At 41.1% G+C, this 25,415-nt stretch overlaps 1 protein-coding gene and 1 pseudogene across 1 annotated transcript in view; both read left to right on the forward strand.

Annotated features, from left to right (window-relative positions):
• The first annotated feature begins 1,072 nt into the window (after positions 1 to 1,072).
• Positions 1,073 to 20,866, forward strand: LOC125277588 (annotated as a pseudogene).
• Positions 20,867 to 22,749: 1,883 nt separating this feature from the next.
• The window catches only part of LOC125277589 (DNA-dependent protein kinase catalytic subunit-like), a 62,879-nt gene continuing 60,213 nt past the window's right edge, over positions 22,750 to 25,415 (forward strand). The window contains 1 exon segment of the mRNA XM_048206075.1: positions 22,750 to 25,156. Within this exon segment, the coding sequence (XP_048062032.1) occupies positions 24,994 to 25,156 (163 nt within the window). The 5' untranslated portion in view covers positions 22,750 to 24,993.

The raw sequence follows: 25,415 nt of genomic DNA on the forward strand, positions 1-25,415 counted from the left end.
TGAGTCTGAAAACACATTCAGAGTGAGACCATCAGAAACACTGAATCTGAAAGAGACCGTGACATTACATGTTTAAAGTAAGGTGAAAATTCAAAGAACAGTCTGCTGATGAACAGACCCAAGAGTCTTCTGTGTGAGGATATGTCCCAACATGCCAATCACACGTCCTCATTTCAACCACATTTTAAATATTAGTGAATGTAATGACATAACTAAAAAAAAAAAAAACTTTTAGTAGTCCAAGTCAAGTGAAGACGGTTATTTTTGTAATGCTTTATGTAATAGATTGTTTGAAAAATCAGCTTTACAATGATCATCAGGAGAATAATGATTAAATGATGCAAACAGAGATCAATTCTGCTGTAAAGCAGCTCTAAAGAGACAACAGTGTTGATTAACTGAGCTCAGTTCAGTGATGACGCAGTTAGTTCAGCCTGTTATCTGCAGAAAACAGATTTTCATCGTCCAGCTTAGTTCAGATCTCACTGTCAGTGCAGTCCACAAAAAAACATAAATAATAAAAAATAATTAATTAAAAATAGTTAAATCATTTAGATAACCATAACCTAAGCTCAAAGTAAGTGTCAGCATGACACAAGTGGTTGAAAACTGACAAGAGAAACTGACAAACATCTAAAAATCTTTATTAAAACTGAATTTTATTTCAGTAATTTTTATTAAAGTCACAATGCTGCAAAATAAACAATTACAGGGACAGTTTACAACTTCAAAAGTAATGAGGAAAAAAAGAAATATGTGCTTGATTCATTTTTTGTATTCCTAACATTAGGCTAGACAGCAAAAACGATGACATGAAACTCTGGTGAAAGCTTTCTAATAAAAGCTCGTGCAAAGCGATCATTTTAGCCTATAATGTTAAGATTAAGAACAGTTGATCATGTAAATGAGCACGTGTCCATTCGGCTGTATTACCTTATCGAAATAATCTATCAAACATGATAAAACAAGATAAAACATTTCATTCCATTCGTTTGCCACGCCCACAGCAGAGCGAATATCATGAATATGCACGTTGCTCCGCCCACTGTCGTAGAACGCATATGACGCAACCAACTTAATATTCATGAGCCGTCACGCCTCTCGCCCGCAGCTTTGCCTCAAAACAGCAGTTGATTCAGCTTCATTTTCAGCAAGTCATCGGATTCTTCCTGAAACATCTTGACGCGGTCAGTGAGAAGCTCATCTTCATCTTCAGCATTCACTGACTGATCGCTGAGGAATCATAACAGCAGTAAGACTGTTTCCTGTTTACTTTCACTTTGGCAGAGGAGATCGTCGACATGACTTCATCTCTTTCAGTTTCTTATGAATTATTTTAAAACTCCTATAGGCACCTTTAAAATTGTTATGGACTTAATAATTTTCTTCTAAACATGTACTGTATTCACGATATTACACAGCGAGTCTGTATCTTGCAGCAGATTATCGAGGTTTTGTCGAAACAGACTCATGAAATATAATATATAATATAATATAATATAATATAATATAAAGCTGGTTTGTTCTCAGAGGGTCAGGATGGTGAACTGCTGTGGTCTCGTGTCTGACAAAAATGAGCCAGGTATAAACTCTCCTCTTCCTCCTCATAATTACAGCTTTAACTGCTCATATTGTCTCTTAATGACAGCAGCAGGTGCAGATCTTCTGATGTTTGTGTTTCAGTTCCTCTGAAGAGCATCGCAGTGCAGCTGCAGGTCCAGGATCACGTGGTGTCCGTCAGCTCCAGTCTGCAGTACGTCAATGAGGAGGAGCGCCCCCTGGAGGCCGTGTTCGTCTTCCCGCTGCCCGCCGACGCCGCCGTGTGCCACTTCAGTGCCAGGATCGGAGAGCAGGAGATCGTGGCGGAGGTGCAGGACAAACAGAGCGTGAGTCGAGTGTTTTAGTCTGTGACACTGATCTTTCCCAACCTTAATCCTGCTGGAGCTAAACTCTGGAGGACAGCGGCGCTCCTGCCCTGCGCTGCCCTCCAGGTGCGAGTGAAGTCATTTTAAGTAAATAATGTAAAATTTAAACGGCTTAAAGTAACCATCAGCCAGTCACTCGCATTGCTTTAACCAGTGTTGGGGAAAGTTACTTTTAAAGGTCCCGTTTTTCGTGGTTTTTTGAAGCTTTGATTGTGTTTATAGTGTGCAATATAACACGTGTTCATGTTTCGCGTGTAAAAACAGTATTTTTCACATAATTTACTTCTGTATACCGCTGTTTCCACTGTCATAAAAACGGGCTGATGACTTCCTTGTTCTATGAAGTCCCTCCTTCAGAAATACGTAACGAGTTCTGATTGTGCCAGCGGTTCCTGTGTTGTGATTCGACAGCAGTTTAGCGCATCTTGCCCGGAAAGGTCACGCCTCTAACCATAACGTGGAGATGCACGCGCTCAGTGTTATTGTAAACATGTCTTTAATTTTACCCTATCAATCTGAGCCGGAATCAGACCCGGTGATTGGACTGCGGGATGAAAATAACAGCGTTTCGACAACATGGCGACAAACACACTCTACAAACGCAACTCTTGTGTATTCCTGTGGGCGGAGGTTAGTCAAAAAACTGTTTTAGTGACGTCATTAAAGAAGGAAGTAGAGGGATGTAGTCCAAACTGGCCGTTCGATGTAGGCAACTTCTGTTAAATAAAATATCTCGCTTGGCATTGAACTTTGAGCTTTAAAATTTTACAGATTTTATTTATACTCTAACAACAACATTACACACTAACTAAAGTTTGAAACATGGGATCACGAAGAACGGGACCTTTAAAAGTAATGTCTTACAATATTGCAATATTTACTCCCTAAAAAAGTAACTAATTGCGTTACTTTTTATGAACAGTAAGGCATTAGGGGCCGTTCACATATCGAGTCTGAAAACGCGCTGCTTTCTCCTTCTTTCCAAAGCGCTTGCGCTCCCGTGGCGTCTGTCGTTGCTGTGCATCCATGAACTGCACTCTCCGTGATGACGAGGAAGTTTCAGCAAAGGATCAATTGATTTCTAGCCCTTGCATTAGCTTTACTACTAGATATATTTATGGAGATGAGATATAAAACCGCCCTGTACAGCTATGATCAGCTGTTCGGCTGAGCTTTTGATGTTTTGTTACGGAATGGCCGAAGCTGATTGGTTGGTTCTTATCACATGACCTGCGGTGCGATTGCGGCATTCTGAAAAGTTGAGAATTTTTCACCCCGATGCACCTGGAAAACGCACCACGTGTCGCGACCATGTGACCTGGAATAACGAATTTGAGCGTGCAAAAGACGAGACGTGAACATTTTCTCACATGGGCCGGGTATCTCACATTATGGAAATGCCTCAGGCGTCACCAATCCTGGAAGCACCACAACACAAAACAATGTGTGTCAGGTGACAGACCAATCACAACAGTGATACGGGAGTCCCGCCTCCCTGATACATCGCTGCTAACGATCGCCACTTCATTCTCTTCCCCGTGAAGATCCTGTTTGGAAGCTCTCCTCAGAAGATCCTCAAAAGGAGTACCGCTAAACTGATGAGCCATAATTCTAAATATGTCACAGAACGTTAGGAGATATTCAATATTTAATTATATATAACAATATATTATCAGAAATAATGGTTAAAACCGATTTCAAAAGGCACATTGTGGTGATCTTGTTAATCCCCATTGTTTGCATCTATTATGGCAACTGCAAGCCCATCCAGCGGGAAAGATCCCTCTCAGTCGGGGTACAGAATCCCTAGGCCCCCCCCACCTCAGCAGTCAGTGCAGGTGGAGTCAGGTGACCTAACCAGTGGTCTGTTTCTGAATGGAAAGAGTCGCTGCAGCACCGCTCTTCACAGCATCCGGAGTCGTGTTCCCCGTCAGGGTGTGATTCAAGCAGAATGTTCAGAAGAAGGAAGTCCGCCTGTTGGGAGTGTTGGCACCAGTTCACCCAGTGCCCACTGTGTTGCTTCTCCCCTATCTGGGAGAGAGGAGAGTTTACACAAATGCTCCTCTATAAAAGAAATACAAATGTTCTCTGTGCATCCAGGCACTGGGCCAATGACACAGAAGTGTGTGAAAATAAAAACAAAAGTACACACAAAAATATCCAGTTCAGAGCCGCAACCCTCAGCTCGGCTGCTAGATGGCGCTGCAGCATAGTGAAAGGGAAATGGCCTGTCATGCTGCAGCAAACTTTCTAGAGCTGATAACAGTGTTTCATTGAAACATTATGTGCAGTTCTTAAGGAAACAGCGCAGCGCAGCACCTGACCCACTGGGTACTACAGCAGGTCATAATAAAGGGGTTAAACAGATCGTTGTGATCCGTACGGACCGGCCCCATAGTTCGGCACGCGTGTGATACGCGGATTAACTGCAAGTTTAACCACCATAGAGTGAAATTTTATAATTCGCATGTGTTTCGTCTTGCTAGTTCACACGTTCAGTATATTTTAAACCATTCCAGCGCTAGAAGAGGCAAAAGAGAATTTAATTCGGTACTCGCATGCTGTTCTGTGTGCTCAGCCCAAGAGTTAGCCTGTTTTCCTCTATCAGAGTAAGGTCATAAATGGCTTAAGAATAAACCGATCGACACCAGATAGATTTTTGCCCATTACACTGATTTCACCCGGCATTAACCCGTGTTAAGATGTTTACGTTTCGTTGCGAGCAGTCGTGGCCGAATGGTTAGAGAGTCGTATTGATAACGCGAAGGTTGCGGGTTCGATTCTCAAGCAGGAAATGACTGAGGTGCCCTTTAGCAAGACCCTTAACCCCCAGTCGCTCCCCGGGCGCCGCAGTGAACTGCTCCAGGTGTGTGTGTTCTGTTGGCTTGTTGAAGTGTGCATATGTGACATGTGACACAAAATGTCCTTATTTATGGCAAATTTAAGCACATCCAGCAAGCGAGTGTTTCACGGTTGGGGAGGAGAAATATCGCAAACTCTGACTTGTTCTTGACCCGAGAAATGTGTTCTCATCTCATGCAGCTAAAGGACGAGAGAGTCTGAGAATGAGTCTGTGCAAGTTTCCCTCTGACTTTTTGAAAGAATCTGAGTTTTGTAATGCTTTAACATCTCAACTCAACTCAAAATAAATGGATGCTTACATTTTGACGTCATCACCGTAGAATAAACTGTTTTTTTACACGGTGTTGTAAACGCGGTTGACTTGCATTGCCAGGTTATTAATTTGCATGTAAACTGGTGAATTGGGTTATTTCAGTAAAATGATTTTTGGTAGTTATCAGCGTATTTGTGTTCAGATCACACATTACACTACAGAAGTTTTTCTTATCTTTCTACAGTAACCCATTTAACTCCGGTGGAGATTGTAAAAATACACTTTTGCAATGATATTGTTTTTGACCACATTCAGTGTCTCTGAGCGTTTGAATAAAATGTGTTTTTTTTATTGATGTGTTTTTTAAGGCTTCTGTATGTGAAGTACCTCTGATATGAATGACCTTCTCTCTGTGACTGTGAAACCAGTAATGCATCTCACCGGTTCATCTCTGCTGTTGTGTCTGATAGAGTTGAGGAGGCCTCAGGTGACCCCTGGAATTTACACCATTAGAAAATAATGTGTTCCACAGATCTGCAAAGAGCCAGTCAAAGGTCTAGTGAGGCTCTCGCAGCGTCAGGATTTACCTGAAATACAGCAATATTAATCAAAATATGGCACAGGCATACACTAAACTTGTCCTGAGAAGTTTGAGAACCGTGACGATAATAACAGTGCTCGTAATGACCGGTTGTTCTGGTGTTTGTGGTAATGGATGTGTTCGTCTCTTGCAGGCGCGGGATCAGTATGATGATGCTGTGAGTTCGGGTCAGCAGGCGTTTCTGCTGGAAGAGAGCGATCAGAGTTCGGATGTGTTCAAACTGAGCGTCGGGTGTTTGTCTCCGGGTCAGAACGCCGTCATCACCATCGTCTATGTGATGGAGCTCAGCGTTCAGGCCGACCACGCCCTGCGCTTCTGTCTGCCGGCTGTACTCAACCCCAGATACACACCCGCAGGTGCAGATCACATGACTTGATCATCTTCTGTGGCGTAATTACACACGTGCTTATCCATTCGTGTATTTCTACATGATTTATGTTTGATTTAAAGCAGCAGTGTTTTGAAAGTACAAAACATCTTTTTATGAAACTATTCTTATAGTGAATGATGTGATCAAACCTCTTATTTCCCCCGTCAGCTACACTAGCGGTCAAAAGCTTGTGAAAGAATCTTTTCTGTTCTGCATTTATTTGGTCAAAAATACAGTAAAACAGTGAAATATTTTTACAGTGTAAATCAGCTGTTTTCTGTGTGAATATATAGTAAAGTGTAATTTATTCCTGTGATCAAAGCTGAATTTTCAGCATCATTACTCCAGTCTTCAGTGTCACATGATCCTTCAGAAATCATTCTGATATGATGATTTGATGCTCAGGAAACATTTATGATTATTATCATTCATATGTTGTCATTGATGGTAATCGGATGTAGTGCAGTGCTTTAGTGTTCAGCGGTCGAATCGGCTGTGTCCTAAACCCATCAGGTGCTCGGGTCAGTTCTGGTCGGGCGGTTGACTGGTGTTATACAGTATCTCTGTTTGTTCATGTGATTCTCTCAGCTTCAGCTGGCTGGTGTTCCAGAAGTTTCCTCAGCATGTGTTATTCCCTACACACTGTCTCTGAGTGTCGAAGTGAGATCTTCTGACCGCATCTCCAGACTGGAGTCCAGCTGCCCTCTGGATCCTCTGGTGTTCCTCGACTCTGACCACACTCACGCCACGGTACTGTGTGTGTGTGTGTGTGTGAGTGTGTGTGTGTGTGTGTGTGTGAGTGTGTGTGTGAGTGTGTGAGTGTGTGTGAGTGTGTGTGTGTGATAGTGAGTGTGAGTGTGACATGTGTGTGTGACCAAATGTGCCCCACAATGTAATTAAGTGAACCTGAGATCACCTACAGTTGTGGTGGTCCAGCCAGCGGTCCCCACGAGTGGTGAAATGGATGTGTAATAGTGTGTGAGTGAGTGATGACTGAGTGAGTGAGTGAGATGTGTTGTTGTGTGAGTGAGTGAGTGAGTGTAGTGAGTGAGTGAGTGAGTGCAGAATGTGTGTCCTGTGATGGTTAGGTTTAGGGATAGGGGTAGGGTTAGGAAGTACGGTTTGTACAGTATAGTGAGTGAAACCATTACGCCTATGGAGAGACCAGTGACTAAGTGATAGTGTGCGCCTGTTTGTGAGTGTGTGTGTGTGAGTGAGTGTGTGAGTGTGTGAGTGAGTGAGTGAGTGTGTGAGTGTGTGAGTGTGTGAGTGTGTGAGTGAGTGAGTGAGTGAGTGAGTGAGTGAGTGAGTGAGTGAGTGAGTGAGTGAGTGAGTGAGTGAGTGAGTGTGTGTGAGTGAGTGTGTGTGTGAGTGAATGACAGTATTTATGCACTTAACGTCACAGTTTCAGGAAGCCTGTAATGGTGTGTGTGCAGGTGAATCTGAGTGCTGGTCACCGGTTCGATAAGGATGTTGAGCTGCTTCTGTACTATGAGAATACCCATCAGCCCACTGCTGTCGTGGAGGCCGGAGCGGCCGAGGCTCAGCCAGGTACATGTTTTTGTTTGTACATAAATTTAGTATGCTGTAAATATACTTCTGTGTGAGTTAAAGGGTTATTTCACTCTAATATGAAAATGAAGCCATCACAGGCAAGAAGAAGCTTCACACCCACAATGTGAAATATCAGATATTGCCAGAATTTCTTCATGAAGGCAATTCTTTTGCCATTGGTGTTTGTGTCTCACTAAGCGATTAAAGATTTTGGTTCACAGTTTACACTCTCCTCTATATACTCCACATTTCATTTCATTTGCACTATTAACAATTCTTCCTACTGTATTAGAGAAAACAGGTTCGTGTGTGTGTGTGTGTGTGTGTGTATGTGTGTGTGTGTGTGTGTGTGTGTTTGGACACAGGACTTGATTAGTTGTTCAGGTACTTTGATTCACTCTGTAGGACTGTCGTACGGTGTAAACGGTTCATACTGAATACTGTCCATTCTCACCCTGTTTACACTGTCTGTGTTTCAGGCTCTCTGATGGGCGACCCGGTGCTCATGATCAGTTTGTACCCAGAGTTCCCTGCAGACATAATGTCATCAATGGCATCTCGAGGCGAGTTTGTTTTTGTGGTTGACAGATCCGGCAGTATGGACTGCGCGATGCATCATGGGAAAGACTCACAGATGCGCATCGAAAGTGCAAGAGTAAGATTCATGATTTGAGATCTGACAGATTTATTGAGATGTGCTGAGTCTCATCTGTGCTTGTGTCTCTGTAGGACACGCTGCTGCTGCTGCTGAAGAGTCTGCCCATGGGATGCTACTTCAACATCTATGGATTCGGCTCTCACTTTGAGTCCTTCTTCCCGTCAGTATCCAGATGTTAGTTGTTCTTCAGGAATGATCTGATGCTGTTTAGCGGTGGTTTTGTGAGAGACTGTGGTGTGTGTCGTTGCAGTCAGAGTGTTGTGTACAGCGAGGACACGATGGAAGAGGCTCTAAAGAGAGTGAAGAACATGAGGGCAGACATGGGCGGCACAGAGATCCTCCAGCCGCTGAAACACATCTACAGTCAGCCCTGTCACCCGGATCACCCCCGACAGGTACAGCCAAACATATTAATCATCGAGCACTGTTTCTGAGCGTCGGTGAGGTGTTTCCTCAGCCTGACACTGATTCTCTCTCAGCTGTTCATCTTCACGGATGGAGAGGTGTGGAACACTAAAGAGGTGCTGGATCTGGTGAAGAGTCACGTGTACTCTCACAGGTGGGCGCGCTCGTCTCTCTCCTCCTCATCTACTGATATCACAGCGTTTAGCTCATGTCAGGTGATTGTGTTCTCGTGCCTTCAGGTGTTTCTCCTTCGGGATCGGTGAGGGTGCGAGTACGGCTCTCATCACAGGAATGGCCAGAGAAGGTTCTGGTCACGCTCAGTTCATCACAGGCACTGACCGCATGCAACCCAAAGTAAGATCTGCTGTGGACAGAATCAGAACAAGATGTTCAGGGTTTTTATTCACCACCTCTCTTGTCCTTCTCTGTCAGGTGATGCAGTCGCTCAGGTTTGCTCTCCAGCCGGCTGTGGATAATATCTCTGTGGACTGGACCATTCCTGAGGGCGTTACGGTGGACATGCTGTCTCCACCCATCAGTGCTCTGTTCCAGGGTCCAGAGGGCGCTCATCTACGCTCAGCTGAAAGGACAGGTCAAAGCTTTTTAATCCTTTAATCTGAAGGGCTTTTCCAGAGCCACACTGTTTAACCCAAGGGCTCCTCAACTAGTGTCCTGTGGGCAATATACGACATGTCAATCATTGTGTGGTTCTGAGATTAAGAACAAATGCTGCCTGACAGCCTGTCCTAACCCAGATGTGACCCAACACTAACCCTCGTAAGAAAGAGCTGTGTAAAATCATCAAATGCTGCTCATGTTTCTTTGTTTCTCCCTCGTCACAGAGTTCAGGAACGACAGAAGGAGCAGTAACTCTGAAATACAGGCTGAAAGACCAACCCGTGACTAACCAGCTCCAGTTTACTCTGAAACCTAAGGAAGACACAGGGTAACACACACACACACACACACACACACACACACACACACACTCTCTCTCACTCATGCACACACTAACATTTTTTTGTTTAGTTTGTTTGTTTGTTTGTTTGTTTGTTGTTAAATTCGGTACCTCTCTGATCTTCCATTTCCTCTTATGTTGACTGATAAAGCTCTTCATCATTCATGAGCAGCTGCAGTAAATGTGCAGATTTTACTACAAATGTGTGCTGATCACCGGTACTTTGGCACATAATAAGTTAAAGTGTAGAGTTATGAAGATTATCTAAAATAATTTTACACATGTTGGATGGCATCATCTCCTTGCTTTCTTTGCCAACAAAAAATCTCACTAAATGATGTTTTATTAACAAAGTTCAGGAGGAAAACGTTCACATTACCAATCAGCAAGAGATAAGGCCTATATATGTACATAGCCGACTCACCTGTGTTCCTCCACAGTTTTCTGCATTTGAACCGTGCCAATGCAATTCCACTAATGCCAACATAATTTTCGAGTCTGTTTAGAAGAATATTGTGATCAATAGTGTCAAATGCAGCACTAAGATCCAGTAACACTAATAGAGAGATACAACCACGATCTGATGATAAGAGCAAATCATTAGTAACTCTAATGAGAGCAGTCTCAGTACTATGGTACGGTCTAAATCCTGACTGGAAATCTTCACAGATACTATTGCTTTCTAAAAAGGAACATAGTTGTTGTGAAACTGCCTTTTCTAGTATTTTTGACAGAAAAGTGAGATTTGAGATCGGCCTGTAATTGACTAATTCTCTAGGATCAAGTTGTGATTTTTTTTTAATAAGAGGTTTAATAACAGCCAGTTTAAACGTTTTTGGTACGTATCCTAGTGATAAAGATGAATTAACAATATTAAGAAGAGGATCTATGACCTCTGGAAGCATCTCTTTCAATAGCTTAGTCGGTATAGGGTCTAACATACATGTGGATGATTTTGATGATTTAACAAGTTTAGACAAGTCTTCCTCTCCTAAAGCAGTAAATGAATTGAATTTTTCTTTAGGGACACTACAATGCACTGTCTGACACAAGACTGTAGTAGACGGTTGCATGGTTATAATTTTTTCTCTAATATTATCAATCTTGCAAGTAAAGAAGTTCATAAAGTCATTACTGCTGTGCTCCTTGGAAACATCAGAAGTTGAAGCTTTATTTCTTGTTAATTTAGCCACTGTATCAAATAAATACCTAGGGTTATGTTTATTTTCTTCTAAAAGTTTTGAAAAATAGGCAGATCTAGCAGTTTTTAAGGCCTTTCTGTACTCAATCATTCTCTCTCTCCACGAAATGCGGAATACTTCTAGTTTTGTTTTCTTCCAGCTGCGCTCCATTTTTCTAGCTGCTGTTTTTAGGGCCCGAGTGTGTTACTCATTGTACCATGGTGTTGGATTAATTTCCTTAATCTTTTTTAAAGGAGCAACTGAGTCTAATGTGCTGGAAAAGAGAGAGTCAATAGTTTCTGTTGCAACATCTAGGTCTTCTAAGCTGTCTGGTATGCTAAGGCGATGAAACTGATTAGGAAGATTATTTATAAAGCGATCTTTAGTGGTAGAAGTGATGGTTCTACCATATTTATGGCAGGGAGGCAGTTTAGCCGCTTTCACTAAATGTAATATACACGAGACTAGATATGATCTGAGATGTCGTCACTCTGCTGCAGAATTTCAACAGCATCAATATCGATTCCATGTGACAATATTAGATCTAAAGTATGATTACGACAATGAGTGGGTCCCGACACGTGTTGTCTAACACCAATAGAGTTTAGAATGTCTGTAAATGCCAATCCTAATGAGTCTTTTTTATTATCTACATGGATATTAAAATCACCAACAACAAGGACTTTATCTGCAGCTAGTACTAATTCTAATTATCTGACTTCTGTAACGTGAGGCAGCTAGCAGACGGTCGGTTTAGCCAGTCTGTCTGCTTCCTGTCCTGGGCCCCAGTTTGTCATGTTTTAGTTCTGAGACTATGTGCCATATTACTAGAGTGAAGAGCAGCACCATCCCGGGACGGATGAATACCATCTCTTTTCAACAGGTCAGGTCTGCCCCAAAAGCTTTTCCAATTGTCTATGAAACCTATATTATTCTGCGGACACCACTTAGACAGCCAGCCATTGAGTGATGATAATCTGCTAACTATCTCACCACTCCGACGAACAGGAGTGAGGCTAGGCCGCCTCACCGTTACCCAAGTGCCCTGCTGCGCGGGCTCTACAGCCGGAACCGAACAATGTACAGAGTTCACTAAGCTAGTCGCATCCAAAACAGTATCTGAAGCCCCTGCATTCTTACTATCCTCGATTAAAGTTTGGATGCGTGTCTCTAATTCTGAGATTCTCTCTGTCAGCTTGACTATTTCCCTACATTTATGACATGTAAATCCCTCGTCGCTGACAGAGAGAGCTACACTGAACATGTGACAGACTGAACACGAGATAACAGTGGGAAAGGATGACATGACTCACCGTGTTTGTAGACTGATCCGAGTTACCACAGCTGTTTGATGAACGCGTTGAAAAGGAGCGCGCGAGACTGATAAGTTAACAAGCGAGATGCAAACGCGTTGTGACAGCGATTTAGATTCAAAGATTACAGGCTAGCGACGTCAGATTAATGTGGTAGGCAATAATAATAATATAAGCAACAATGAATAAAAGTAAGAGAAAACAAAGCTATACGGAGACGCAAACACCAGCAGCGAGGCAGAGGTGGGGCTCTAAAGACCCATAGACAGATAACTTATGAAAATAAACTGTTATTTTGAGGGTTCCTATGCAGTTTGGAAAATTTTTTCCAGAACGGCATAAATATGGAAAAAGAAAACTAAAATTTAATAAATAAATAAAGAAAGAAAAATAAATTTATCATACAAGCAGTGCATTTTCATGGCAAAAGTTTAGTGATCCTTTAGTGATTGTCGAGCACAATTGAATAAATTCAAGGCGCACATTTTTATTATGCAATTATATCTTTATCTTTTACCTTAAGCGAGTCCATTTTGAATTTCACTGAATGAATGTGTGTGTGCAGATAAAGGAGCAAATGATCATCTAAATCAGACTGTACTTATCATCCAACATCAAACAACGATTACAGTATCAAACTACAGTGAATATACACAGGTTATAAAGTCTTCTCATCATGCTATCACTTCAAGAAAACCATTTTTTTTTTCTAAAGAGAGAAAATAAGATTATTTACAAAAACGATTAATAATAATCCATCTCTCAGCCCTGCACGGTTTCCACTGAGCTCAGGATAAAAAAAAAAAGGATTACAATTTTGGGCATTAACTTGGATACAGTTAATTTCCAGGCCACACTGCACAAGGAAAATCGTTTGGATACTTCTGGTCACATCAACCTTCCTAGACAGTCCAAACTGCTCTAAACGCAAACTGCTTTCTTTGCTTGGCCACTTAAACTTTACGATGCGGATAGTCCTGCAAGGCCGCCCTTTCATCTCACATCTCTCATGCGCTAGAAGACGAGCGTCGGACCGCAGCAGCAGGCCTTCGGCAAGGTTGGTTAAATGGTTAAACTCCATCATCGTTTGCAGGCTGGAGGGGCTAACCCGTCCGACGCTGTGAGTGTTTCATTACCATCGGACGCTGTGAGAGCCCTCCCCGGTTGAAACCAATTTTTCACCTGTCTCCTGGCTAAAGCTTTCCCATCCGACCAGTACGAGTATTGATCTCCCGTCGGATGCCGCAAGAGCCTTTAGGCCAAAACGGTTGAACTCCATCATCGTTCGTCATCGTCCGATGCTGCGAGTGTTCAAGTCCTGTCGCATGTCGCAAGAACCCTCCCAGTCCAAGTGTCAAAACTCCTCGTTGGCTGGCCGGCGGGGTTTACCCATCCAATCGCCACTGCTGTCCGTTGTTCATTTTGCATCCTTTGGGGGAGTACTCTGGGTTTGGGCAAAAATTCTAAGCTTGGAGCCCTTCCCTCGGACAGCACGCCAAATATGCATATTTTTATACTATCTGATTATTTGTACTCCTGAATACAGTTTTATTATTGGTCATTTTGGCTGTAGTAGGACAATTATGGATGTGACGTGAAACAATACAAAGAAGAGTGGGATGAAACGAGCTCAGTTCACATTAGTGCCTCCGTATCAGATCACGTTCACTAGGCACTGCACTGCGTCTCTGACGGTCAAGACTGTCTTTACGGGTTTGTTTTCGTTGCAGACGGACGATCCACCGGCTGGCGGCCCGGTCTGTGATCCGCTCTCTGGAGCTGCAGGAGCGGGCCGGAGGAGCAGACGCCGAGGCCGTCAGGAGCAGGATCGTGGAGCTCAGTGTTCAGGCAGGAGTGAGCAGCGTTCACACAGCCTTCATCGGCATCAATAAAGACAGCAAACAGACGGTCAAAGGGCCGCTGCTGCAGAGGAGAGTGCCAGTACAGCGTAAGTTCACTGATTTCTGTGTTTAGAGCAGAGCTGATCCTGGAGAAACACTGTCCTCCAGTCACAATCAAACACACCTGGACCAGATCATCTCTACAGGATCACTAGAAACAGATGGTCTTATTATTGGGAGATACGAGGGTCCTTGGCTCTACCATTGGAGAAAGCATAACTGCTAACTTGGATCACATGTGCCTTGATAATCAATCACATTACAGCCTTAACAGTTGTGCGACGCTCAGTCACTGTTTGCCATAGACATGAAAGGAAGTGCTGTAAACTGAATCATATCTGTCCATGACTTCTCTTATAAAAACAGAATTTTTTTTTCTTTTTGGTGTAAACTCTAAAAATAGATCAATCCAAAATGAATGTTTAAGAGCAAATATATTGAAGATTAGCCATGGGCTGTCGATTCATTAAATGATAAGCCATTTTCCCACAAAAGCAGTTTATTCAACGTAGTGAAGCGTCTCCTCTTTTGACATCCATCCTCTGTTTTCCTGCCCTGTGTACCGTAGCATTGCAGGTTTGTCTTAAAAGTGCCCTAGAATCGAAAATTGAATTTATCTTGGCATAGTTGAATAACAAGAGTTCAGTACATGGAAATGACATACAGTGAGTCTCAAACTCCATTGTTTCCTCCTCCTTATATAAATCTCATTTGTTTAAAAGACCTCCGAAGAACAGGCGAATCTCAACATAACACTGACTGTTACGTAACAGTCGGGATCATTAATATGTACGCCCCCAATATTTGCATATGCCAGCTCATGTTCAAGGCATTAGACAAGGGCAGCCAGTATTAACGTCTGGATCTGTGCACAGCTGAATCATCAGACTAGGTAAGCAAGCAAGAACAATAGCGAAAAATGGCAGATGGAGCAATAATAACTGACATGATCCATGATATCATGATATTTTTAGTGATATTTGGAAATTGTCTTTCTAAATGTTTCGTTAGCATGTTGCTAATGTACTGTTAAATGTGGTTAAAGTTACCATCGTTTTCTTACTGTATTCACGGAGACGAGAGCCGTCGCTATTTTCATTTTTAAACACTTGCAGTCTGTATAATTCATAAACACAACTTCATTCTTTATAAATCTCTCCAACAGTGTGTAATGTTAGCTTTAGCCACGGAGCACTATCAAACTCATTCAGAATCAAATGTAAACATCCAAATAAATACTGTACTCACACGATTCGATCCATGCATGCTGTATGCATGACGAACATCTTTTAAAGATCCATTTGAGGGTTATATTAGCTGTGTGAACTTTGTTTTTGCACTGTATAACTGCACTTATAGTCAAGAGCTCGGGGGGGGCAGGGAGCGCGAGATTTAAAGGGGCCGCAGCCTGAATCTGCGCATAGTTAATGATGCCCCAAAATAGGCAGTTAAAAAAATTAATTGAAAAAAATCTATGGGGTATTTTGAGCTGAAACTTCAGACACATTCAGGGGACACCTTAGACTCATATTACATCTTGTGAAAGAACGTTCTAGGGCACCTTTAAAGTGGCTTAGCTAGAAAAGGTAAGTGTGTTGGAACTAAACTGTGCAGGACACTGGCCCTCCAGGATCAGGACTGTTTAGAAGCAGGATTTCAGAATCAGTTTTCCTGTCACATAACAGTGTAACATTGGTGTATTCTCATCATCAACATGTGAAATTAAATTCTTTATTAGATATGCTTCAAGGGTTTGCGATGTGCTCTGCCCCAATGAGAATGTGCGGTAAGGAATAAAATACTGTTCTTTCTTTTTAAACTCATACGTGGGTCAGTCCATCTCAAGTGCTCCAGTGGAATTTTAATCTTTCTTTCTTTCTTTCTTTCTTTCTTTCTTTCTTTCTTTCTTTCTTTCTTTCTTTCTTTCTTTCTTTCTTTCTTTCTTTCTTTTGTGATGACCTTTATGTATTGGTCGTGCAAATCTAAAATCCCTGGTGGAGGACCATATAGGCCTTTTTCACAGATATAGGTTCTGTTGTACATTTTTAATTTGTATTATTATTTGTTATTCTTTTATTACATCTGTACATTTCTCCAAGCACCTGAATGAAGCTTTTCCCCAGATTTCCACCAGCTCTAGCTCTGTAAGCAGCAGAATCTCAGAGCGCTCTCATTGAGGTCTTATATCTGTGAAAATTTCAGCTTCCTGTCTGTTTCAGACATAATCAAACCTAAAGTGAGGGACATTCAAAAGAAATTGCACACTCACACTTTTACGTCCCATAAAAATATTAAGATAAGCCTGAAATGTTCTGCATTCACACTATATTTAACAGAAACACCTAAAAAAAGTCAGGGATGAGACTCCAATCCTTCCCATTGTAAATTCCACTCTAAATGTGGAACCCTGAACAATAATTGACCTTCATTTATAAGTCTAAGAAACAAAAACTTGCAAAAATATTTGTTCATGAACCTTGAAATGTGAAGATCAGTTTTCGTCCCAAAGAGCAACGCCCGTCCTGAACTCAAATACTCAGTTTTGTCATCGTTCATATGAAGATGTGTGCCGTGACTCAAAGATGGCCGCTGTGGTTTAGCCATGTAAAATAAAAACTACACATTTTTCAGTACTAATACATTCATAGAGGTAATCGCTCAAAAAAAAAAAAAAAACGACAAGCACCTTCACCATTTTTGGAGCTCTTGAGATGGATTTGAGCCGTGTGTGTTTTGGTTTGGTGAGTGTTTTTGATTTTGTTTTATTATTTTAAAGTGTCGTCTGTTCTTATGCATGTGCTTTTCTCTCTATTCTCAGCAATGGCGGCTCCCATGTCATTACAATCGAGTATGCGTAAGTGAAATAGATGGCCAACACACACTTCATTCAACTCCTGTTGTTCTTTTCTGGATGTGTATTTTCATCTAATTGTCTTTTTCCTCATATCTAAATGTCACTGTCTGAATGATGGTTTTAGCTTGTGCTCATATGTTTCTCTCTGTTTTCTTAGCAATGATGGCTGACGCGGTATTTTGTTCTCCAATGCGTAAGAGAAATACGCAACCAACACACACTTCACTCAACTCCTGTTGTTCTTTTGTGAATGTGTATTTTCATCTAATTGTCTTTCTTTTTCTCCATATCTGAATGTCACTGTCTGAATGATGCTTTCAGCATGTGCTCATATCTGTTTCTCTCTGTTTTCTTAGCAATGGCAATGCCTCAAATGGGATTTGGTTCTCCAAAGTGTAAGACAAGATATATCTCACTGAGCTTTTCTTTTTCTTATATATAAATGGTCTGTTTCGGAAAGTCACTCTTTGAATGATTGTTTTGTAGCACGTGCCATCTTCCAGTCTGCTGACTGCGGCATGATTGAATGTGATTCTGCGTCATATCAGGGTAAATCAACACATCAGCCTCAGATTCAGAAACATTACTCTAATCAGGATTCGCTCAGATGGGGACGTCATTATGATGTGACAATTACAGAACTGCTTTTGCATTTTAATCCCGTCTGATTTGGCTGCATCAGTCATGCTTCCCATTCCTTAAATAAATTGCCCCTAACAATAAATAGTTAATAGTAATTACTGACAAAACATTTCTTATGTGTAAATGTAGTTTCCTGGTGTTGCACTCAAAGCCTTGGAGTCGATTCTCTTGAGTGTTCAAATATGCTTAAATATCTCAGATATTACATGTGGATCTTGTTAAAGGATTAGTTCACTTTTAAATAAACTTTTCCCGATCATTTACTCACCTCTATGTCATCCAAGATGTTCATGTCTTTCTTTCTTCAGTGGAAAAGAAATGAAGGTTTTTGAGGAAAACATTCCAGGATTTTTCTCCATATAGCGGACTTCACCGGGGTTCAACGGGTCCAAATGTCAGTTTCTGAGCTCTACATGATCCCAGACGAGGAATAAGAGTCTAATCTAGAGAAACCATCAGCCATTTAAAAAAAAAATAATAATAATTTTATAAGCACAAATGCTTGCTTGATCTGTTCTGCGATGCGTGTTTGTGACGTCACGTAATACGCAGTTACATTGAAAAGGTCACGCTCGACAGTGTTTACAAGTTGAACGTGCAAATACTAAGTCAAACGGTGTTTACAAAAAAAGGTAAAACAACTAATGGTTCTTCCATTCTGTGTTGTCAGTGCCATCAGACTGTTATACGCTTCTCCATCAGAACAAAAACACCTCTTAAGGGGGTCGCACACCAGACGCGAAGCTCGGCGCCGCATCTCTGACCGCTCACAGGTATCGCACATTATATACACGCGAGCTCAATTTTGACTCGACTCCTGATAGAAGAGCTGCACAATGGGAGTGTTTTACGTCAACAGGGAAACTTTAACCTCAGTGCGAAATATTAAAGAATATGTAGTGTACATGGAAAAATGGCACAACAGAGCAAAAGGAAAGAAAAGGCTACGTTTATTATACATTTTTAGACTTTATTCAAGCTGTTAAACTAAAAGTGTAAAACTAATGTATCTTGCAGCACAGGGTGAAGTCAGTATGTACATTAATGCCGATTTGAGAGAAATATAATATACATTTAAAGTAAAACAATGTACATGGCGCGCTGTGGCACAGCAGGATTTTGAGGCGTAGCTGGGCGCCGCGGACAGGCGCTGAATGTCTCCACCGGTGTGCGTACACTCATAGAAAACAATGCGTTCGAATTGTAAAGACGTGTCGTGGCGCTGAGCTTCGTGTCCGGTGTGCGACCCCCTTAAAATGCTGTTGCTCAGTAACGGTGGAAATCCATTCTGTCCGGTAATGCAGCGAGATGGAAACAGGGACTCACCGACTGATTGAAATGGTCCAGTCGTGGCAGCATTGAGATTCTTCCTCTGTTGGCATTTGCCACATGTGCACCACCACGTCTCGTTAGATCTTCGTCTGCCCGATGCTGGAGAGGTGTGTGTCGCCGCAGCAGTCTCTTTCTCTGTGTATTCCGGTTCAAAAAGGTAGGGCAGGGCGAAAAACTCATCTCCTCCTCGAAGTTCAAAATCGTCCCACATTGTTGTTTTGCCTTTTTTTGTAAATGGCGTTTGACGTAGTATTTGCACGTTCAACTTGTAAACACTGACTTGGTACTTCCGCCTATGTCAAGCGCGACCTTTTCAACGTAACTGCGTATCACGTGACGTCACGAACGCGCATCGCAGAACAGAGCATTTGTGCTTATAATATTTTTTTATATATTATATTTTTTTTAAATGTCCGATGGTTTCTCTAGATGAGACTCTTATTCCTCGTCTGGGATCATGTAGAGCTCTTTGAAGCTGCACTGAAACTGACATTTGGACCTTCAACCCGTTGAACCCCAGTGAAGTCCACTATATGGAGAAAAATCCTGGAATGTTTTCCTCAAAAACCTTCATTTCTTTTTCACTGAAGAAAGAAAGACATGAACATCTTGGATGACATGGAAGAGAGTAAATTATCAGGAAATTTTAATTTGAAAGTGAACTAATCCTTTAATTGTAAGACAAACAAATGGCCAACAAATGAAGGACAAGCTTCAGCGTTTATTTGTCTGCTTCTGGACATGGAATATATTTTTTAAGCATTTATGTGCTTTTGCTCTAAACACTTTAAATAGTGATAAATCATTTCATGTAGATTATTCTAGAATGAATCATGACATGAGATTATAAATGTACTTTTCTTCACTTAATTCAAGGGACAGATGAAAAGAGAAGCACATTATTACGTACAGAGCTCATAAAGTAGCCCGTATTCATAACCTCATGTTTCATCATCATACACACTTCTGCAGTGTCAGGTTAGATTAGGGTTAGTTCGATTGTCTTGTCCAGTTGAATTTTGTCGTTTGAATGTAAGTGATGATGTCACAGCTGCTCAGGTTTTAATGTTAAACCTTCAGAAATGACGAAACTCGCTCTGTGACGGAGCATTGAAATAGAGATGTTACACACGTTACGTGCAGTTTTGCTGCGCTTCACTGTAGGATTTCATTTATCATCTCTAATCATCATATCATATAAAGCTGCTGTTTGTTCTTCATGTCTAAACTCTCGGTGTGCGTCAGCAGAACCCGAGCCCCAGACGGACCCTTTGCTCCAGCTGGTCTCTCTTCAGAAGGCCTCGGGATGCTGGGAACTGAGCGCTGCACTGGCTGCTGTGTTTGGAAAGACGGAGGACGAGGTGACCAAACACAGACCGGCACAGGTGGGGCGAATGATGTCATGTCCTCAGATACGTCATGATTGGTTCAGTGTGTGTGTGTGTGTGACGTGTGGTTTGTGTTCCAGGTGGACGGGTCAGTGTGGGCCACCGTTCTGGCCCTGATCTGGTTAAATGCATGTAGATCAGGTGACCAGGTGGAGTGGCAGTTTGTGGCCATGAAGGCGGCGTCGTGGATCCGCTCTCAGAAACGTGAGACATCAGCATTCAGTGTGAATTAATGCCATACGTGTTCTTGTACTGAGTTTGGAGGTGTGTGTGTTTCAGCGGACGGCCTGTCTCAGTGCGTGTGTGACGGGAACATCCTGTTGGGGTGTCATGTGACTGAAGACGTGCTGGGAATATGAAGACTGAAGAATCTTGTGCTGTCAGAAGACCAAATAACTCTCACTCTGTCTGTCTGTCAATTACAAACATTTGTGTGTTTTTCTGTATGTAAGCTTTAGGGCCTGTCCTAAATTCATGTTATTGCTCTAAATCTGATTCAAAAAATATCATCTCACATTATTATCATCTTACGACGCTTTGTGCTCTGAACTCACTATCATGATTTGTGTGTGATCATCAATCCAGTATTTCGCTGTGTTGCAGTGAGCTGATGGTGTCAGTGTGTCTTTACCCAACTATTTTAATAAAGTCTTTCTTCTCTAGCTATAATTATCTGTCTGATACACAGAATTGCATTTAATGCATTATACTTCAGAATGACTCGCACTCGACTCAGACTCAACTAAGGTGGACTCGACCCAACACTAGTGTTTTTTCTCTCTTAGAAATGAAAGTATTTGAAAGTAGCTTGAGTTGGGATGCAGTAACATCTGTAACAATTGAAATCTTCAGGGTAAAGTTTAAATATTCAGTTAAATGTTCATCCATACCATAATACATTTACATCATTGTATTAACCACAGATAAAACACCTAGTTTCTAGTTTCTATTGTATTTATGTAAAACAGTAGCATAAATAAATGCAACAGGTTAATAACAAAAAATACTGTAATTATATTCCATTACTCTAATTCATGTCTACATTAATAATCTAAAATTTGATATGAATATACCACATTTCCTCCACAATACCATGGTGCAGTTCAGCGGTGGGTCGCTGTACAATGAACTGGCCAGTTAGGGTTACTACAGTAAATCCATAGTAAATGATGGTGTTCTGTAGATTGGACAGCCTTCTAACTGGATCTGTCTTGCGTTTGTGATTTAAACCAGATGAAACAGTGCTGACAGAAACATTTGTGTTCCCTTTCGATACATTTCACTCATATTGCGTCAGTTTTTAGTGAAACTCCTGTTTGTGCCACTTGTTGCATTTCGGACTAATTTTGACTTAAGGCCGTGTGTGCAGGCCCTCACGCTCCCACTTCTGCCGTTGGTGCTGGTTTGCCAATCGAGTGATCTGACAGTTTCTCATTTCAGAGGTTTTTCCCTCCACTCATGTGGGAGGATCAGTCTGTTGTACGGTTACACCATGATCCAGCTTCTACGGTGACCACCTGTTTAAATGGCTCCTTGAACCTTCACAAAGTGTATGGATGCGGCTCTGGCCCCGTTGTGGCTCCAGAGTGTCAGATTTTGAACTACCTGAACGATTGGCTGATACTTGCTCAATCAGAGGATTTGGTGGTATCTCATGGAGATTTGGTACTCGATTATATGAGGAGCCTAGGATTACACATAAACCGTACACCTTTTCTGGGAGTGGACTTGGATTCTCGCACAAAATCCAAAAGGATATTAAGATATCTTTAATACTTCTTGAGTTACAGGCATGCAAACTTGAGGCAAAAAAACACAAGAAGTGCTTTTTCCCATTTTTGAACTGTCACTGTTGGCATAAAATGAAATAAAGATTAAGTCAACAGATTATACTAATAGATTTACCAATCTCTGTGTGAAAATAAAATAATGATGCTGCCATCTTTATAAAGTCAATTTTACACCCCTGTAAATTGACTCCAAATCTCAGGTGAAAATGGTCATTTTGACCCCCTCTACAGAACAGTGGATTACTCAGTGGCTTTTATCACTTTTTATGCTTGTCTTTCTACAGAAAAACAAAAAAAACAATTTGAGCCTCTGGTCCAAAATGCAGCAGCTAGAGTTCTTACTAGAACTAGAAAGTATGACCATATTAGCCCAGTTCTGTCATCACTGCATTGGCTTCCTGTTAAACATCGTATAGATTTTAAAATCTTGTTAATTACTTACAAAGCACTAAATGGTTTAGCTCCCCAGTACCTGAGCGAGCTCTTAATACATTATAGTCCTTCACGTTTATTGCGATCTCAGAATTCAGGCCAGCTGATAATACCTAGAATATCAAAATCAACTGCAGGCGGTAGATCCTTCTCCTATTTGGCACCCAAACTCTGGAACAATCTTCCTAGCATTGTTCGGGAAGCAGACACACTCTGTCAGTTTAAATCTAGACTAAAAACACATCTCTTTAACCTGGCATACACATAACACACATAACAATCATGTAAATTGTTAGGCTGCATAAATTAGGTCAGCTGGAACTGGGAACACTTCCCATAACACCAGATGTACTCGTTACATCATAAGAAGAATGGCATCTACACTAATATTAGTCTTTCTGTTTATCCCGAGGTTTACTGTAGTCTGCCAGATCCAGGCCGTATCCAGATAAGATGAAGGACCTGCATCTAGACATGATTATAACGCAGCCCTGACGTTCCAACTAAACTATCCCTGCGAAGGTCCATTTCCCTTTCCTTTCCCTATGCATAGACAAAACGTTATCAAAATTATTCCATTTCACATAGATCCATGGAAATAAGTAATTTGGCGATGTCACTTTGTAAAAAAGACTAAACGTCTGCGCACATACACATTCAAACATGCATACCTATACTAAACATGTAAATGAACGGCAAGAACACATTAAAAGTCTTCTGTTTTCAGTAGGAAAGGTGGCATTTAAGTGTCCCCTAAGTTAATAATTAACAATTTTTACAATGGAAGTGATTCAATCAAAAACTTACAGTTGCGTGCAAAAGTATGTGAACCACTTGCAGAATCTGTGAAAATGTGAATATTTTTAACAAAATAAGAGGGATCATACAAAATGCATGTTATTTTTTGTTTAGTACTGTCCTGAGTAAGATATTTTACATAAAAGATGTTTACATATAATTTACAAGTATGACTGTGAGGGAGGCTGGACAATGAGTTCAGCCAAACTAAAGTTCCTTCACTGTGTAAACACTGACAACACAAATCAGAATCTCAGGATAATATAAACAGGTGATTATGTGCGTTGGAAAATGAATCCTAGTGGGAGACTAAGAGGAAGAGAAAGAGAAAAGAGAAATGAAGGGGACGGGGTCAAAGGACATTTGTTCCTGATGAAGTACAAAGCCCAGTAGTTGACCATGTTCTTATGTAGGAATGACCATGAGGGAAGTGGGTCTACAGGCTCATCTACTGGGTTTTTATACTCCTTACACACAGTATAATTACAGTACACAGTAGCAGCACTTTAGATGAGAGAAATTTCACTATTCTACATACAGAAAATACTGGAGCACATGTTGTTCACCCTCAAACTCATAATTGTCAAATTGATTTGTAGCCATAGGTACTTCTTATGTTTCATATTTTTGCAGAACTGAGGGGAGGAGTACTGTAATGCAATTTGGTCAAGGATGTTGAATTGGTTTATTGATTCATTTATTTTTACTGTTCTGTGACATGTTCAATTCTTTAGTATTTCTTTTCTTTTCTAGTGCGTTTCATCTTCTGAAAGATCTCTTTACAGTGTAATGAAAATAACCTTTTCTTAAAGCTTCTGTCACGGATGGCACAGAGACAAGAGGGTTAGATCCAAATGCAGCTTTAATTGGGTAATCCATAATCAAAATCCACAAAACAGTCCATATAAAACTAAGAAAACAGAAGCCAGTGACCATAAACGAAACCTCAATCACAAAAGCAGAAACAAACCAGGTATAAATAGACAGACACTAATGACTAAACACAAAACAGCTGAGTGCAATGACGGGATAATGAGTCCGGGAAGTGGGTTATGGGAAATGAAGTCCAAGTGAGGTGAGGCAATAGTCCGTGTTGGAGTGTCCTCTAGTGGCTAACTCCAACTGGTGATCATGACAGCTTACTGTTGAATTTCACTGTATCTGCTATATATAACATATCTGTTCTATGTATGTAGTATAACTGTGATAGACATTGATCTGTAAAATGATACCTGTTTGCCAAAAGGAGGTTTTTGTAACAGTGTTTTGAATTGATCTCACTGGTGTGTAAGACGATATTGTAGTGTGTGTTTTTGAGGACTTGTGTGTGATGCCTGAGGGCAAAGTTTGGTTTTTCAGCAAGATTGAATGGTTTTGAGTGGAGAGCTTCATTTTGACCTGAAAATAAGATGTTTGGGGAATTGGGTGAGATGTTATGGATTTGTGTTTACTGTTTTGAGAAATTGTATGTTTTGAAAAATAATGATGTAAATATAAATTAAGGGAGATATTTTGTGTGAAATTAATACATTTATTTATTTTTTATTTTTTTTTTTATTGAACATCAGAACAAAACAAACAAAATATACACATACAATGACATTAACAAGAATAATTACAAATTAATAAATTGATACAGCTGTTACCTTCATAAGTGACGTGCTGCTCAAGCAGGAAGTGAACCTGTTCACATGTTGTTCTGTTTTGCTGATCTAAAACAAACTCACTTTACTTAGACAAGCTTTTAATAATTTCTGATGTAAGCAAAGGAGACAAATGATGTCTTCCGATACTTCCACTGTTGGAGGGATTCAGGGCTATCTCCTGCAGCTTCATTCATTCCTTGGAGACACTGAGAACAGGAATACAGCCGTCTGCCGTGACATTATTGGAGACTTGGAGCAGGAATGCAAGACAACTAAGAATGAGAATGAACTGGGTAAGAACTTTTTCACGCAGAAAGCATTGTGTTGTGTTTATACAAAATGCAAAAACAGATGTTTTTATTCATTGCGTTCTTGCCTATATTTGATACTTCTACTGAGATCTCCAACATGTCATTGATAACCCTGAACAAAGGTGGAAACTTCTTCAGTCTTGTGACAGAAGGCACAAGAGGACTATTGTAATGATTAGGGATGTGCAAGATAATCTCGCGTCCCAGGAGCTCCGGGAGGATAAAAGATGTAGTAACGACA

Source organism: Megalobrama amblycephala, linkage group LG10 (genome assembly GCF_018812025.1).
Source record: "Megalobrama amblycephala isolate DHTTF-2021 linkage group LG10, ASM1881202v1, whole genome shotgun sequence".
Lineage (NCBI taxonomy): Eukaryota > Metazoa > Chordata > Actinopteri > Cypriniformes > Xenocyprididae > Megalobrama > Megalobrama amblycephala.